This window comes from Capra hircus, chromosome 16 (assembly GCF_001704415.2).
Source record: "Capra hircus breed San Clemente chromosome 16, ASM170441v1, whole genome shotgun sequence".
NCBI lineage: Eukaryota > Metazoa > Chordata > Mammalia > Artiodactyla > Bovidae > Capra > Capra hircus.
Genome location: NC_030823.1, coordinates 39902546 through 39920102, shown reverse-complemented (window position 1 = coordinate 39920102; position 17557 = coordinate 39902546). Strand labels below are relative to the sequence as shown.

The following is a 17557-nucleotide window of genomic DNA, read 5'->3' as shown; positions in this document are numbered from 1 at the left end:
CTGTAGATCTTTCCTAGTTAAATATTGTAGCCTAAGACAGCTGGAGGGATTGACAGAAATAGAATGTGAAATTTAGTCTGTGGATGTTATGGTCTCTGTTGACTATCCTGCCATCTTCTGTAATGGTTTGGTGCAGGGTTCTAGGAATAAAGTGCTTGTAAGTATGTATTCTCGATCTGATCTGCTAAAACCAAGCAGTTCAATCTATTAGTCTTGGCATCTATAGAAATCAGGTAAGCTATATTGATTGGTGAAGATATTAATGCCTTTGAGAACTCCTATATACACTGATTCATTTTTACATAGTTACCAAAAGATTACTTTCTCTGCTTGGGTTAAAAGTTGTTCACTTAGAATTCTGTTTTGTCCTTGATTCTGAGTTAGGCCCAATAAGAGGGATCAGTCTAAAGCTGGGCGTGGATGAGCAGTTTTGTTTGGAAAATGCCAGCTTGGGAGGTTAAGAGAAGCTTACTGAGGACCCTTGCCTGGGTTAATGCTCACTGCATCATATTTTGAAACCATCAAATGGAGCCTGTTATGAAAAGAGCTGTAGCATGCTCTTTATGTGTAAATTTATCTTATACCCTTGGTTGCTGTGAGTTTTGGTCTTGGAATAGTTGCCAAGGTTTGTACTCAATCATAGACCCTCGGTGCCAGGCTAACCTGCCTTCCTGGTCTAAGAGCAACTCCTGGGCTTGTTTATATACCCTCACTTAATCAGCAATGACGCAGTCAGTCTGAGTGTTTCTAGTTGGTCATTTCTTTTCTCTTATGCCAGCTTTTCACATCCTCAACAACACGACCATTCAGTTTAAACTGGAGAAGATCCCTATAGAGAGAGAATCTGAACTGACTTTCTCACTTAGTCCAGATGACCTGGGAGCTTCTAGCATCATGAAGATTGAAGGAAAATTTGTCAATCCAGTTCAAGTAAGCACGCTATTGATTTTTTTGTCAAGACAGTTGAAGTCATGTAATGATTTTGTATTTGTTATATACATGTGTTATGTTTATGTCTTGTTATATTTTGTATATATAAAATGTTGGAAGGAAAATATAAATTCAAAGAGATATTGTTCATGCACATTATTGTCAATAACTTGTTCCAATAAGCATGGTATCCTTTTATCATGGCCTTCTATCACTGAATCAGTCTTTGTTAGCTTCTTCATGTGGAGGGGTGAATTATAGAGTGGAAGAGGGCAAATCATTAATTCTGTTGCCATTAAGAAATGAGGAAAATTATTGCTTAAAAAGTCAGGATCTCTCTTTCCCAGAGAATTCTTGTCACACTTTTGGCATATGTGGCCCACCTATAAAACAATCTGATTATCTGAGCTGTTGACAGATCCTTTCAAGGGAGAATTAGTCTTGCCCTCATTGAAATGAAATGGGTCAGGGGGTGTGTGTGGTATGTTTGTATACATCTTTCATCCTTTTTCTTTCAAAAGTGTCATTTTTCCTGCTTTCACAGGCAAGAGAGCAAAAAGCATAGCATTATAAAACAGCAAGGATAGGCAGGGTCTTAGGACAGTGCACGGGCTCTAGAGCAGTGACTGGTCGTTAGTTTGGTAGCTGCTCTGTAGTAACCCGGGGTGCTGTTAACAGAACATGTGTAGCTTTTGACATCAGTGGTTTCTGGATATGGGTCTCTGGTTGAGAGCACTTTCCCTGGATTTTTTCCTTTTCGGCTTTTAAGCTTTTTCTTTTCTAAAGCTTTTCCTTCAATTTCTGTAGTTGTTTTGTGGGGTTTGAAAGAATGATTGTACAGATTCAGGCCTACATTTACCAGCACTTATTGAACATTTATCGTGTGAAGGTTATTCCATGAGGTACTCGGGGACGGCCTTGTCAGTAGATATAGGTCAGAGAGAGGCAGAGGTGTAAGGATGAAAAAGAAATAAAGAGGGGATCCTTGCTGTCAACGAATTTAAAACGTCTTGGAGAGTTGATATATAGCAGAAACCAACGCGATATTGTAAAGGAGTTATTCTCCAGTTAAAAATAAATAAATTGAAATAAAATATATCTTATAAATTATATTTTTAAAAAACCATTTGGGTAAAGTCATACAAAATATGTGAGCAGTGCATATGAGCACATTTGACAGTAGTTGAATAACTGAATTTTTCTCTTTGAATGCAGGTGGTGTTAGCAAAGCATGTATATGAGCAGGTTTTACAAACGCTGGACAATCTGGTGTATAGTGAAGATCTGAATAAGTTTCCAGTCAGTGCAGCATCCTCACCCTGCCCTAATTCTCCTCTGCCTCCCCTCAGTATCTGTGGAGAACCTTCCGCTGAAAGGAAGGAGAATGGATTGTTCAGCCACTCCAGTCTTTCTAACTCTTCTCAAAAGTCCTTGTCTGTGAAGGAAGTCAAATCCTTTACCCAGATTCAAGCCAACTTTTGTATATCAGAGCTGCAAGTTCAGCTAAGTGGAGATCTGACTTTGGGGGCCCAGGGTCTTGTGAGCTTAAAATTTCAGGATTTTGAGGTGGAATTCAGTAAAGACCACCCCCAGACTTTATCCATTCAGATTGCCCTGCACTCTCTGCTGATGGAGGACTTACTGGAGAAAAATCCAGATTCCAAATATAAGAACCTGATGGTGTCTCGGGGAGCCCCAAAGCCATCTAGTTTAGCACAAAAAGAGTATCTCTCTCAGTCCTGCCCTTCCGTGTCCAACGTGGAGTATCCAGACATGCCTCGGTCTCTCCCTTCTCACATGGAGGAAGCTCCCAATGTGTTTCAGCTATATCAGAGACCCACTTCGGCCTCCCGGAAGAAGCAAAAGGAAGTCCAAGACAAGGACTATCCCTTGACCCCACCTCCGTCTCCAACGGTAGATGAACCCAAGATACTTGCGGGAAAGAGTAAATTTGATGATTCCTTGGTCCATATCAATGTTTTCCTGGTGGATAAGAAACATCCAGAATTCTCTTCCAGTTACAATCGAGTTAACCGGAGCATTGATGTTGATTTTAACTGCTTGGATGTGCTGATCACGCTGCAGACCTGGGTCGTGATCCTAGATTTTTTTGGAATTGGCTCCACTGCAGACAACCATGCGATGAAGGTGCCACCTGAGGATGTCCTACAAAGTGTGAAGTCAGAATCAAGCGCGTTAGCAGAGTCTGAACTTCAGGATCCAGTTAACACCAAACTGGATCTCAAGGTATCAGTTCCCTTAGGCTCTTGTTAAGTTCTGAGTATGAATGTGAGCTTGTTTACTTAGATGCTGTCACTGTGCATTTATGTCAGAAAATCGATACCTCACAGAGGAGGTATGTGGTCTTTTGGATGTCTATTCCTAAAGGGTAGATGTTAATATCTCAGAAAAGGTTTTAGCATTAATCCCATCTGGAGGCAGGGGAAATAAATGGTTTTAGTAACTTCTTGTCTTTCCTTTGGGCTGTAAAATTCAGTGGAATTGTTTAGCTTCTTTATGCCTCTGTTTCCTTATCTTCCATCGTCCGATTATGGTAACTAAATGAGGAAATTACATGAAGCACCTGGCAATGTGTCTAGCACATAGTAACCATGTTACTGGGTGCATGTTACTATGTAACTAGCAACTAGTACAGAGTAGCTATTTTTAAATGTGCCTTTTATTTTCATCTCCCTCTCACTCAGAACATTATCGGCTTTTACTGAGAGCAAGAGTACAGGTGTCTTAAATGTCAGACTGCCTGGATTTGAAAGCTGGCATTTTTGTTGTAACCATACAGCTGTTTGGCTGTGGACAAACCATTTAACTTCTTTCTCCCACAAGTTTTTCATCAGTAAACAGAGGTTGTTTAATGGTGCCTGTGTCATAGGATTGTGGAAGTTCAATGAGATGACCTAGGTATGGCCCTCCTCACATGTGTGGCAGAAATGATCATTCAGTGAATGGTATCTTCCCCGCGTCTTCCTCCCATACAGTTGTTTATAGAAGCTGGGTTAGTGTCTCCTAGAGTGTTCACATTCTGGATTTGTCTGTTTCTTTATGGTACATTTGATTCCTCTCATTCTCTAATTTTAGAAATGGAAGTTAGCTGTAAAGACTTGATCAGATCCAGGTCCGACACTTCATAGGTGGTGCCGAGTGCTTCCTGTTGCGTTATACCAGGAGGGCTACAACACCCAGTTGTCCCACTTTCAGTGATGCTAAGATCCATGCTGAGAGTGGGCTCAAGTGGTGACAGCTGGATTCCTCCAAACAAAGCATATTTAGACTCATTATTTGCATTATTTTGGTGATGAAGTGGCTAGAGGTTTTTTTTTCACTTCCCCCTTCGTAACTCATTCCCTTGAGATCCTTCTGTCGTTCATGTCCAGAAGCTACTGCATGGGGACCCCCCGTGCCATTGGAGTGGCCCCCATGGTCACTACTCCATCTCTAATAATTCCCTCCTTTTTTCTCTTCCGTCCTCTACGAATGTTTTTTCTCCTTCCTTTTCTCCTGCTATTTTCTTTTTTTTTTCATTTTTTTTTTTCATTTATCAGACATACACTGAACACCTACTTTGTTGTTGTTCAGTTGCTAAGTCATGACCAACTCTTTGTGACCTCCCATGGACTGCAACATGTCAGGCTTCCCTGTCCTTCACTGTCTCCCAGAGTTTGATCAAACTCATGTTCATTGAGTTGGTGATGCCATCCAACCATGTCACCCTCTGTCGTGGTAGGCATTAAAGATAAGGGGTGCATGTCACTGGCTCTGCCACTTGGGAGCAGAGAGTGTGAACTGAGATGTAGGCTTCTTTCCGTTTCCTCTTTCCTCCTTTCTTCTCTTCAGCCGATGCCTTACCCAGTGATGGCACTCAGGGGTATCTGCCTCCCTAAATCATAGATACAGAGTCCTTTTTGTAGCTAAAATGACAGAATTATGTTACTGGATTTATTTGTTTCCAAGAATGCTTTTCCTAAAACAGGTTTTCTTCTATTGGTGGTTGTCTCTGGGGAAGAAAATCTTTGATTGTGCTTCTAAGTGAAGTCCCAGTTGGTCACCAGGGGCTTCTATTAAATATTAGTCTGAAGACATTAAACGTTAAGTGTATTTATCACTTCGCTTTGACAAATTCTTAGGGTGCACTTAATGAATCTGTATGAGTGATTACAGAATAGTGCAATATTAGAGGTAAATGCTGAAAGGGGAAAAATTGTTTTATAATGTAAAACATTTCACTGACAAACAATAGATGAAGCCCAAAGAAAGCATCCCCCTAAAAAAACCAAAAAGCCAACCAACCAACATACAAAAAAAAAAAAAAAAAAAAAAAAAGAGAAGAAAGAAAGAAGAACAAAAAATTTAAAAGAGAACAGACGAGGTGACCACAGAGAAGACACCACAGAACCTGGGTTTTAGATTGCCCAGTCAAGTTCTTTTCCTGTCAGCTCTCTCCTCTTACTGTGGTTTGACTGGCTAAGAAAAGTTGAAATGAATTTGGTATCAGTTGGACAAAAAGGTTTATCTTCAGCTTTCCTGAGACTTGTAGCATCTTTCTCGATGCCATTTGTCTGAAAGGGACCTTTTCCTCCGAATAACATTCGCCTTGCCTTTCCTGCTGTGTTCTTAGGTGCATTCGCTTTCTCTCGTGCTGAATAAGACCACCAGTGAGCTTGCCAAGGCGAATGTGTCCAAATTAGTGGCACACCTGGAAATGATTGGTAAGTGGAAAAAATCAGACTTGGGGAATCTGGGAAGAATTTGAACATCCTGCTCACAAATCTAATTGTCTTCACAGGTGCTAAGTAAGGTGTGGCTCAGTGGCTGGTTTGTGGTTACTGGTCTGGCCAGGACTGGTGGTGGTGGCTTCCAGATACTGGTTTATGGATCGGAATCATCTGTTAGAAATGCAGCTATCTGGCACAGCTCCCTTCCCATCCCAAGACTCTGATTCTGTGGGTTGGGATGGGACCCTGTGATCTATCTGAGTTTTAAAAAAGCTCTCTGGATGAGTATATAATTTCTTTGTCTAAAGTTTGGACATGTTGGAGTGTGAAAGGGGGCATTATTGATAATTACAACTGGGAAAATGGCATATAACAGGGGCTGCCTCTGGGAAATCAGGGCATATGTTCACTCTGTTGCCATAATTAGGGGGAACCTCTATGAGGGGGTGGGCTTCTCTGATAGCTCAGTTTGTAAAGAATTCGCCTGCAATACAGGAGACCCCGGTTTGATTGCTGGGTCAGGAAGATATGCTAGAGAAGGGATAGGCTACCCATTCCAGTATTCTTGGGCTTCCCTTGCGGCTCAGCTGGTAAAGAATGCACCTGCAATGCAGGAGACCTGGGTTCAGTCCCTGGATTAGGAACATCCCCTGGAGAAGGGAACAGCTACTCACTCCAGTATTCTGGCCTAGAGAATTCCATGGACTGTATAGTCCATGGGGTCGCCAAGAGTCAGACACGACTGAGCAACTTTCACTTTAGAGGGGGTGGTTTAAGCAGGGAGATATTGTAGCAAAGCTGGCATTCTTCCTAATGGGACGCAATAGGCTGTAATCCTTAGTAGACCAGAAGTGAAGATCTACATTAAGCTCTAAAGTGGAGGAATTTACAAAGTGAGCATAAAATACAGCTCCTTCCTTAAGCAACTTGTGATAAAATAAGACTACAAAGCTCAAATGTTGACTCTGTAGTAAAATAAGAATGTCTTGGGGAAAGGATGAACTAAAATTGGTTTCATTCCTGGTATAAATTAATTTATAAAAGGTTCCTAGAAGAGATGAGTCCTTAGAATTTGGAGAAGCTTGGGTAGGATAAGTTTCCCTGGTGGCTCAGAGGGTAAAGCGTCTGCCTGCAATGTAGGAGACCCAGGTTCAATCCCTGGGTTGGAAAGATACCCTGGAGAAGGAAATGGCAACCCACTCCGGTACTCTTGCCTGGAAAATCCCATGGATGGAGAAGCCTGGTAGGCTACAGTCCATGGAGTCACAAAGAGTCGGACACAACTTCACTCTTCTGAGTGACTTCACTTTTTTCGGGGTGGGGGAGGGGGGGCGGTATTTTTGTTAGAGGACATTCGGAACCAAAAATAAGTATGTGTCTTCATTGGGAGCAGAGCTAGCCTGCCAGATACATACACCTCAGTCATTGTTTTGTTGTTAATTATGATGACAAAATTTGTTTTACATAAGCAACAGTTCAGAATATTCCTTTTCAGTATCTACCCCATGTTAAGAATGATTCATATAGGTTCATAGCCCAGGGCTACATGTTTTAACATTTCCTCTTTCTTCTGTCCACCTTCCAGGAGCTTCACTTGTGTAATATTGGAGTAGTTTCAAATCTGTGTCTTCAGTGTCTTATTTTATTAATGTCTCCTTTTAATTAAATAGCACTAAAACTCATTTAGTACTGCCTGATTAATACATCTCTGACATTTTTTCCTTTATTCCTTTATCTATAGTATAAAATAGACCTTATGCTATTTTGCTAATTCTAATTAGTGGTCTGATCTCAGAAGAGAGCATGTTTCTATCTGTATTTGTAAATATTTTATCCTTTAATTTATGTTTACCCTTAATTTCTTCCCCCTTGTAAGTGTTAAAGTGTGATGCTGTGGTATTATTTCAATCCCTTTGGACTTCTGCATTGAGGCTATTTGAAATAGTGCATAAAATATTGTTCTGGGTGTATTAGAATATGAATATTCACTTTTGACATTTTGTTTTATTAAACGATGTAAAGTCTGAGGCATGTGTGTATCAATTTTTGTTTCAGGCAGAGTTAGGGTGTGTGACAGAGAAAAGAGCATAAGAATGCATTCTGATTTTTCATCTTCCTAGAGGGAGACCTGGCCTTACAGGGGAGCATTGGGAGCCTATCTCTGAGCGACCTTACCTCACACGGAGAGTTCTACCGAGAACGGTTCACTACAAGTGGAGAAGAAGCCCTCATCTTCCAGACTTTCAAGTAAAAACATCAAGCTTTTCTATCGTGTTTGTTTCCTGTTTCAAATTCTTGTCGGCTAAGCAGTGAGGAAAAGTTTTAAAAAAACATAGCCTCTTATGTAGAATCAATTTGATCTAGTTGTGAGGAATCTCGATTTATATTAAAATAGATCTGCATTGAAGTGGGCTACTCAGGCTTTAACAAATAAAGAGGGTATGGTTGAAATAACTGTGGTCATCATTATAGTCTGGTTTCACAGCAATGTGTTGTGTGACTTGAACAAGTCACTTGATCTCCTTGCGTCTGTTTTTCTATTGAAATAGTGAGGAGACTATGTTAAGATCAATTTCCATTTAGCTCTGAATGATCTGGGATGATTTCAGCCTGAGAAAGTTGTTGAAGATAATGGGTTTTATATTGCATTAGGCATTTCTCTCAGTATAAATACAATCTGTATTCAGTTTTAGAACTTAGAAGGCATTTTTAGGCCTATGTAGTTATTAAAGAATAGTTTTCTCAGAAAACAGAAATTTTAAAAGGTGGTTTTTCAACCTTTTGGGGAGCTGTCAGAATATGGATATCCATCTCTTCCCCCAAGTATTCTGGTCTGTGGTAGTGTTGTGTTCCTTTTTTTTTAAAAAATTATCCAAAGTGATTTTAATGTTCAACCAGAGTTGAGAAAAATGGTCCCTAAAGATGTCTAAGAAGTTTTTCTTTCATTTCCAGAGGGAGTATATCATACTCCTCTGAGAAATTAGATTGATTTATTTGTATTGTTACCTACCACAGAGGCATGGTTCTTTAACAAATGAGATAATTAATGTAAAACTCTTAACTCTCTGCCTGGCAAAATAATAGTTGCTCAGCTAATATGAATTCCTTTCCCCAGTGACTATGTCCTGTATAATAATTTATTATTGTGGCATCATGTCCCATTAAAACCATTTGTAGAAGTTTTCTAATTTATCAGTGTATGTGGATGCTAAAAGTCTTTGGCCTGCATTTCACTGAAGTAAAAAGACTTCTTTCAGCTTCCAGAGACAGATTGCCTCAGGAACATTGGTTCTGTTGCCTAATTTTCTTTACCAGTTGTTTCACAGTGTAGTTTTTATTACCCCGAGTTGTCATAGTCTTTGCTAGAAGAGTGAGCAGGAATATCCACTTTTCCTTAAAGGCAGGGACAAAGAGGCTCAGGTACAAGGTCTGAACCACGGTGGCTTCTGAGTGAGGTCTGGAATCAGGAGTGATTGCAGCCCCAGACCTGTCCCATGTTTATAGCCCTTGCCGTCACACCAGACTTTTACTTAACATCCTCGACATGTGGTGGAAGCTTAGAAAGGAGGTAGTTATTGGAGTTTGCTTTCTAAAACCTGGTTGTGGATTTCCTTTTTTTTTTCTGGGTTTCCATTTTAACAGTTAAAGCTGTTTCCTGGGGAAGCCCCTAGGTGAACCCGAGTTTTCTTCAGACACTCATTTGCATCCTGCCACTGTCTCTGAGTCACATTGTTGCCTTTACTCCTAGGTATGGCCGACCTGACCCTCTCCTCCGGCGGGAGCACGACGTCCGAGTGAGCCTCCAGATGGCATCCGTGCAGTACGTGCATACCCAGCGGTTCCAGGCGGAGGTGGTGGCCTTCATCCAGCACTTCACTCAGCTGCAGGATGTGTTAGGGCGCCAGCGAGCTGCCATCGAGGGGCAGACGGTAGGTAGTGCCTGGATCCAAGACACTTTTCCAGTTTGACTCATCAGCAGAACTTTTAAATCTCTAGAGATAAATCTGGAAAGTGTCACTGAGAAAAGTGAAGATAATCAAGAAATCTTAAGCTTTGCTAATGTCCTCCATGTAGCTGATTAGCTACAGAAATCTTACTGTAATCAGAGAGCTTATATTCTTGTTTCTTGCATCGTGTTTTAATTTCATAATCAAGAAATCTTAAGCTTTGCTAATGTCCTCCATGTAGCTGATTAGCTACAGAAATCTTACTGTAATCGGAGAGCTTATATTCTTGTTTCTTGCATTGTGTTTTAATTTCCTTTTAAAGTTTAGCTTTGGCTTGCTCATGGAGAAGGAAATGGCAACCCACTCCAGTATTCTTGCCTGGAGAATCCCATGGATGGAGGAGCTTGGTGGGCTACAGTCCACAGGTCGCAAAGAGTCGGACACGACTGAGTGACTTCACTTTCACTTGGCTTGCTCTAAAAAAGATAAACAAGTTACTTCAGTGGTGATGCTTCTCCTGGAAAGTGGTTCCAAAGACAGTATCTTGTTATAAAAAGCGGGTTTCTTTCAAATGTAGTTCTCAAACTTCTTAGCTCATGGCTCCCTTCTTGTCTTGGAAGTTTTTCCGAGACACATCTGAGGTCAAAAGAAACACCTAATGGTCTTTCCATTTCCAAAGTAATTAAGTCCAAACAACTTCATAATTACGTCTGTCCAACAATTTAGTAGCTGTTTGAAAACGTAAAAACATAAGTGAAAGATGATATTTTTATTTCATTCTTAAATCACCATAATTGCTTCCTAGTAGGATGTATGTGCCTCTTGGGCACTGAACAGCTCCTGAGACTTGGAATCGGGTTGAACGTCACAGCCCTCATTTCCTTTTCCACATTTATTTTCTCATGGTACTTGTTTTCTATCTCAGCAAGTGCTTAAGACCCAGCTTTGCAAAGACGTGACATCACTGGAAGGAATGTAACATGACCTCACATTGAGTGTAGACCACCTCAAGCTGGTGGTGTGTGCTATGTCCAGGTGACATCACTGGAAGGAATGTAGCATGATCTAACATTGGGTGTAGACCACCTCGAGCTGGTGGCGTGTGCAGTGTCCAGCCGATGATGTGTTTACGTGAAGGATTTAAGATGCCCTGGCAGCGCACCTCTGAGTGTGAGGCAGCCTCCAGTGTTGTCTTGGAACCACAGAAAGCAGTTACAGTGTGGTTCTTTGTAAAACGTGTTGGTTATTTATTTTTAAGTTTTATTAGGTAAAAGATTGTAATTTAAGTTCTTTGTAGTAGCAACGTTTAAAAATTTTGTTTTAATTTAAATAAAAAAAATTTTGAGTAAGTCGTATATTGTTTTAGTACAGAATCAAAGCCAAAAAGAGCATTTGGAGAAAAGTCTCTTTCTCAGCTACTTTTCCTCAGCCACCCAGTTTCTGTCCTTGGCAGCAGCCAGTATTACTGGTTTCCTGTGTACATTATAGAGAATTTATTTATTTTTTTAAATATAAAAGTAGTACAATCAAATGACAGGGAATCTGGAAAAAAATAATTTAAGTTTTCTAGCACCATTGGTATATTTTATTTTTTAAATTTTTTCCCCATACATGTTTCCATGGATATATGTAACCTTTTTTCTCTCTTTAGAAACTTATAAAAAACAGTTTAGTATTTGATACATATGAAATAATATTTGTAACATGTATATAAACTTCGAAGTGTGGTAATAGAAGGTACATCCATGAGGTACCACCACCAAAATAAAAATTAAAACATTACTAAGACATGTGTCATGTAGTCCTTCCCTATCTCATTCTGTTGATGTCTTAAGAAACCACTCTCCTGACTAATCTCTAGTCCCTTTAAGATTAAAAGAAAACTTCGTATACCATATCTTTTGCTCAGCTCGTTTGCACGTTATAAAAAGGGTATGAAGTTTGTGTCCTTTTGCTAATGGTTTCCCAGCCCTAATCCCTGCTTCTTGGTAGCCACTGGCCAGCTTGCTGTTATAGCAGAATGCAGCCACATTCATTCATTTCCTTATTGTGTGGATGCCTTCACAGTTTTCTTAATTTGCTCTGATATTTTAGGAGCTTAGGATATCTAAGCTCCTGAGTGTTACTAGTTTGTAGTTTTCCTTTCTTGAAAAGAAAGATGCCTATTTTGGTTTTGGTAACTGGACCATGCTGTCCTTGTAGGATGAATTGGGAAGTGTTCCCTCTTCTATTTTCAGAACAGTTTGTGTAGAATTGACATCAATATTTCTTCCTTTATATCTTCCTTAATATATTCTGGATAGAAGACCTTTGATATATTTATTGTGAATATTTTTTTCTAGTCTATGGCTACCCCCTCCCCCATTTTCTTAATACTAATTTTTTAAAAGCAGAAGTCTTTCATTTTGATGAAGTTCAATTTTTTAATTTTATGGTTAGTGCTATTGTTTTGTCAAAGAAGTCTGCCTGCCATCAGGTGGCAATAAATCTCTCCTATTTTCCTTTTTTAGAAGTGTTATAATAAAATCTCTTCCATTTTGACTTAATGTTTGCATATTTTGTTAAGTGAGACTTCAGGTTTTTTTTCTCAAATACCTATCCAGACTGTTCTTTTCCCACTGAATTACCTTGACACTTATGTTGAGAATCCACTGATCATATATGTATGTGTATTTCTTTATTCTCTCTTCTATTTCCTTGATTTATATTTAGTTGTACACCCCGTTGTCTTTTCTAAAAAAATAATATTTATTTATTTCTTGGCTGTGTCGAGTCTTTGTTGTGCTGTGTGCAGGCTTTCTCTAGCTGCAGCAAGTGGGGGCTTCTCTTGTGGAGCAGGGGCTCTAGGTGTTGGGGGTTTCAGTGATTGTGGCTTACCAGCTGAGTTGCCCTCTGGTATGTAGGATCTTCTTGGACCAGGGATTGAACCTGTGTCCTCTGCATTGGCAGGTGGATTCTTAACCACTTGACCATGAGGGAATACCTTCCCCCCCATGTCTTTTTTTTTTTTTTTTTCTTTTTAAACTTATTTTTTAAAAATTTATTTAGCTGCCCCAGGTCTTAGTTGTAGCTTGTGGGTTCTTCCATCTTCATTGCAGCACGTGAACTCTTCAGTTGTGGAATGTGGGACCTAGTCCCTGACCAGAGATCAAACCCATGCCCCCTGCATTGAGAGTGCAGTGTCTTAGCCACTGGACCACAAGGAAGTCCCCCCTCTCCCTTGCCTTGAGAGCTATTGCTTTATGGTATGTCTTGAAATCAGATATTCTAAGTCTTCCAACTTATTTTTCAAAGATGTATTGGCTCTTCTAGGTCCTTTGTTTTTCCTCTATAAATTTTAGAATCAGCTTGTCTGTTTCTACAATAAAGTCAGCTAGGATTTTGATTGGGATTGTCTTTAATCCATATATCTGGAGAATTGGTATCTTAACAATATTGAGTCTTTGGATCCTTGAGTATGGTATATCTTCCATTGAAGTAGGTGTTTAGTTTCTCTCATCAGTGTTTCGTAGTTTCAGGTATACTGTTCTTACACATTTTTTGTTAAACTTATCACTAGGTATTTCAGCATTTTGATGCTATTCTAAATTATATCAATGAAAAAAATTCAATATCTACTTGTTTATTGAAAGTTTAAGAGATATAATTGACTTTTGTTTACATAGATGTTGAGCTCATATCCTGTCATCTTGCTAAACTTACTTATCCTGAAGTGAAGTGAAAGTCGTTTGTCATGTCCGACTCTGCGACCGCATGCTATACAGTCCATGGAATTCTCCAGGCCAGAATACTGGAGTGGGTAGCAGTTTCCTTCTCCAGGGGATCTTCCCAATCCAGGGATTGAACCCAAGTCTCCTGCATTGCAGGCGCATTCTTTACCAGCTGAGCCACAAGGGAAGCCCAAGAATACTGGAGTGGGTAGCCTATCCCTTTTCTAGTGTATCTTCCCAAACCAGGAATCGAACCGGGGTCTTCTGCATTGCAGGCGGATTCTTTATCAACTGAGCTATCAGGGAAGCCCTCAGTTACTTATTCTAGCTCCTTTAGATTCTTAAGGGTTTTCTACATAGATGATTATGTTGTCTGTGAATAAGAAAGTTTTCTTTTTTCCTTCCCAACCTATATACCCTTTGTTTGGACTAGGAGTTTAGCTACAGTGTTGAATAGAAATGGTGAGAGTGGGTATCCATGCTTTATTCCTTATCTTAGAGGGAAAGCATTGTCTTCTGCAGATGTTAACTAATATGATGTTAGCTGTAGATAGTTTGTGTTTGTTTTTAAGGAATCTGTCTACTTCATGTGAATTGTCAGTTTGTTGGCCTGAACTTGTTCATAGGTTTCCATGTCTCTTAATATCTTTAAGTTCTGAGGCAATGTCCCTGATTCTTCTGGTAGTGGTGATTTTTGTTTTCTTCCTTTTTTCTTCATTCATATAGGTAGAGGTTTTATCACGTTCATTAATCTCTTTAAATAATCAACTTATTGAGGGCTGTGTCAGGCCTGTGCATACTCTTAGTAAGTATGTGTGCGCTTGTAAAGAATGTAAAGTGGTAGTTGGGTAGAGTGTTCTATAAACGTTCAGTTGGTTTCTCTCTCTTATCTGTTTTCTAAATAACTGGTTTCTGCTCTTTATTATTTTCTTCCTTCTCCTTACTTAGGTTTATTTTGCTTTTCTAGCTTCTTAAGCTGGAAGCTTTATTGATTTTAGATCTTTTATATAAAATAAACATTTAATGCTAAACATTTTTCTTCAAGTACCTGCCCCCTCCCCTTTTTTCCTTCTTTCTTTTCTTTAGTTAACTTTTATTGAAGTGTAGTTACTTTACTATGTTGTTAGTTTCTTCTGTACAGCAAAATGAATCAGCTATACATATACATATATCCCTACCTTTTTCGACTTATATCCCATTTAGGGTCATCGAAGTCTTTAAGTACCTTTTTAAGTGCTTTAAAATTCATTCCATGAATTTTGATGTGCTGTGTTTTTTTAATCAGTAAAGTCAAGATATTTTTTTTTTAACTTCCCTAGTGATTTCTTCTGTGACCCATGGGTTATTTAGAAGTGTGTAGTTTAATTTCCAGATACTTGCGAGTTTTCCATTATCTTCTTGTTACTGTTTTCTAATTTAACTCCTTGGTGTTCATAGAGTATACTCTGTGTGACTTTAGTTGTTTTAGATTTATAAATTCTGGAACTTTTGGGAACTTGAGGTTATTTGATTGTAAAATGAGGGAATGAACTGAATGTCTTACTCAATTTTCCTTCTTCTTTCAGGTGAGAGATCAAGCACAGCGCTGTTCACGGGTTCTCCTGGATATTGAGGCTGGTGCTCCTGTTCTTCTTATCCCAGAAAGTTCCAGATCAAATAATCTGATTGTAGCAAATTTGGGAAAGTTGAAAGTCAAGAACAAATTTCTCTTTGCTGGTTTTCCTGGGACCTTTACCTTACAAGATAAGGTGAGCAGTCAGCACCCATTGCCTTCTCAGTTTACCTGGCGTTGGAATACCAATCGAAAAATTCAGATGCTACCATAAGATTATTCCTGTACTTTTGTAGTATACGTGGCTTGAAAAATATATTTTTTCGACATTTTATTAGCACTTCAATTAACCCTTAATAGAGGTAGTATAAATTATAACTTTTAGTCACTGTATGTAGTAACTTACTTTAGCAAACAAATCAACAGAACCATCTTTATAATGTTTTCCTCCCAGGCTGAATTCATATTTATCAACTTTTTACACTGTGTAGCTTTTTTTCGAGAGATTTTGGCTCAAGGCTTGTCTGAAGCCATTTGAAAATATCTTAACAAAATCTTATCGAGTATATCTCTTTATAGTATAAAACTGCATTAGCACTTATTTCTTATAACATGTTTGGAGGTAATTGGGATGAAGACTGCTTTTTTCATTTTACATTTAGAAAAGCTAGAATTCATTGAGAATAAATGATGAAAATGGGAAACGTTTGTGAAGCACAGACTTAGCAGGACCTTGAGGTGGTCCCACCATTTTTGCAGTTGAGGAGACTGAGTAACATTGCTGGAATTAAGAGGAGATGCTCTTGGGTTCTAGGCGTGTGCTTTAATGAAACTCTGCTGGTTTCCATGGCAGCTGACAATAATAGCAATGGAAATAGTCAGTGTTTGTTGAATGCCTAGTATACAGCAACCTATGCTAAACTCTCTTTGTATTTGTTCATCTTGTCCTCTTGTTCTTATTAGCAAGCTGAGAGGTATTATTTACACCATTTTTCCCTATAAAGAAATTGATGCTTAGATAAATTAAGTAATCTCTTTCAGATTAAATGTCTAGTGAAGAGTACAGTGTGGACCTCAGGCTTTGGTGGTGTTCATTCACTAAGTCGTGTCCAACTCTTTGCAACCCCATGGACTGCAGCATGTCAGGCTTCCCCATCCTTTACTGTCTCTTGGAGTTTGCTCAGACTCATGTCCATTGAGTTGGTGATGTTATCCAAATATCTCATCCTCTGTTGCCCCCTTCTCTTCCCGCTCTCAATCTTTCCCAGCATCAGGATCTTTTCCAATGATTTGGCTCTTCATATGTAGTGGCCAAAGTATTGGAACTTCAGCTTCAGCATCTGTCCTTCCAATGAATATTCAGGGTTGATTTCCTTTAGGATTGACTGGTTTGATCTCCTTGCGGTCCAAGGGACTCTTAAAAGTCTTCTCCAGCACCACAATTTGAAACCATCAATTCTTTGGCATTTAGCCTTGTTCATGGTCCGACTCTCACATCCATACATGACTACTGGAAAAACCATAGCTTTGACTGTACGGACCTCTGTAGGCAAAGTAATGTCTCTGCTTTTTAATATGCTGTCTAGGTTTGTCATAACTTAGACTTTGGTATATCTGCCTTTAGTACTCCACGCTCTTAACTGTGGTATTATTTTACCTCCCAGCATTGGTGGCGGCAGTTTAGTCACTAAGTCAGGTCCGACTCTTTGTGACCCCTTGATGGTAGCCTACCAGGCTCTGTCCTTGGGCTTTCCCTGGTGTGGGTTGCCATTTCCTTCTCCAGGAGATCGTCCTGACCCAGGGATCAAACCCACATCTCTTGCATTGGCAGGTGGATTCTTTACCACTGAACCACCTGGGAAGCCCTTCCCAGCATTAGGATTTGGTTTATGTAGGGTAGGGGAGAACACACTGACAAAGGTTGTTCCTGTCTTAGTATCCCTTTCCCAGATAACTCTGGGTTCTTTGAAATTTTCTAAAGGATGTGGCAATGAGTTCATTAAAATAACTTCAATGGAAGAACTCCAGAGTTTTTCAGAGAAAAGATACAGATTTGAGCAGCTGCTGCTTGCCTCTTTAGGTGTAGGAAGAGAAGAGAATGGAAGAGAGTGATTAGGGAATTAGTCTTGCCAGGCCTTTGCCAACGACCTGAAGTTGAGTTGAAAGTAACAGGAAGACTGCATTTGTTGTTTATGTGTGGACTCAAATAGTGTTGCTCTTTTCAAATGACTGTCTCTATAGTTTTCTTCATTGTTTTACTTCTCACTCATCCAGTTACTCACTACTGCTAACCCATCACCCTGAACTGAAAATACTTGATTCATTGAGTGGGAATAACTGGAGTGAGGAGAGTGGAGATGAGACAGTGAGAACCATGGGAACCACGTTCAAGTGTTATGACCTTGGGCTTAGGGCCCAGAGTAGGGGTGTTTGGATGATAGGTTAGAGGGCAGGTTGTCCATATCTTTTCTCACTGCAGCTGCTGAGACAGACCAGATTTAGCGATCGGAGCACATGGTGAACCAGCACAGAATAGTAGTGATAAGCAGCACGGATGGAAGCGCGGCAAAGGTTTACTCATCCGCACGCCCCGCATTCAGACAGCTGACAGTTGAGGACTTGCTGGTTCACCTTGCTGTTGGAAGCCCCTCCTGTTGGAATAATAGGCCTTCTTTCCATATGGGGCTT

General features: G+C 39.8%; 1 protein-coding gene across 5 annotated transcripts in view; it reads left to right on the top strand.

Moving 5' to 3' along the window:
* The window catches only part of VPS13D (vacuolar protein sorting 13 homolog D), a 266859-nt gene that overhangs the window by 41182 nt on the left and 208120 nt on the right, over positions 1-17557 (top strand). For all 5 annotated transcript variants that reach the window (XM_018060322.1, XM_018060321.1, XM_018060319.1 and 2 more), the window contains 6 exons: positions 779-930; positions 2146-3177; positions 5564-5654; positions 7781-7907; positions 9409-9589; positions 14883-15065. In XM_018060322.1, coding sequence (XP_017915811.1) covers positions 779-930; positions 2146-3177; positions 5564-5654; positions 7781-7907; positions 9409-9589; positions 14883-15065 — 1766 coding nt within the window. The remainder of the gene's footprint in view (positions 1-778; positions 931-2145; positions 3178-5563; positions 5655-7780; positions 7908-9408; positions 9590-14882; positions 15066-17557) is intronic.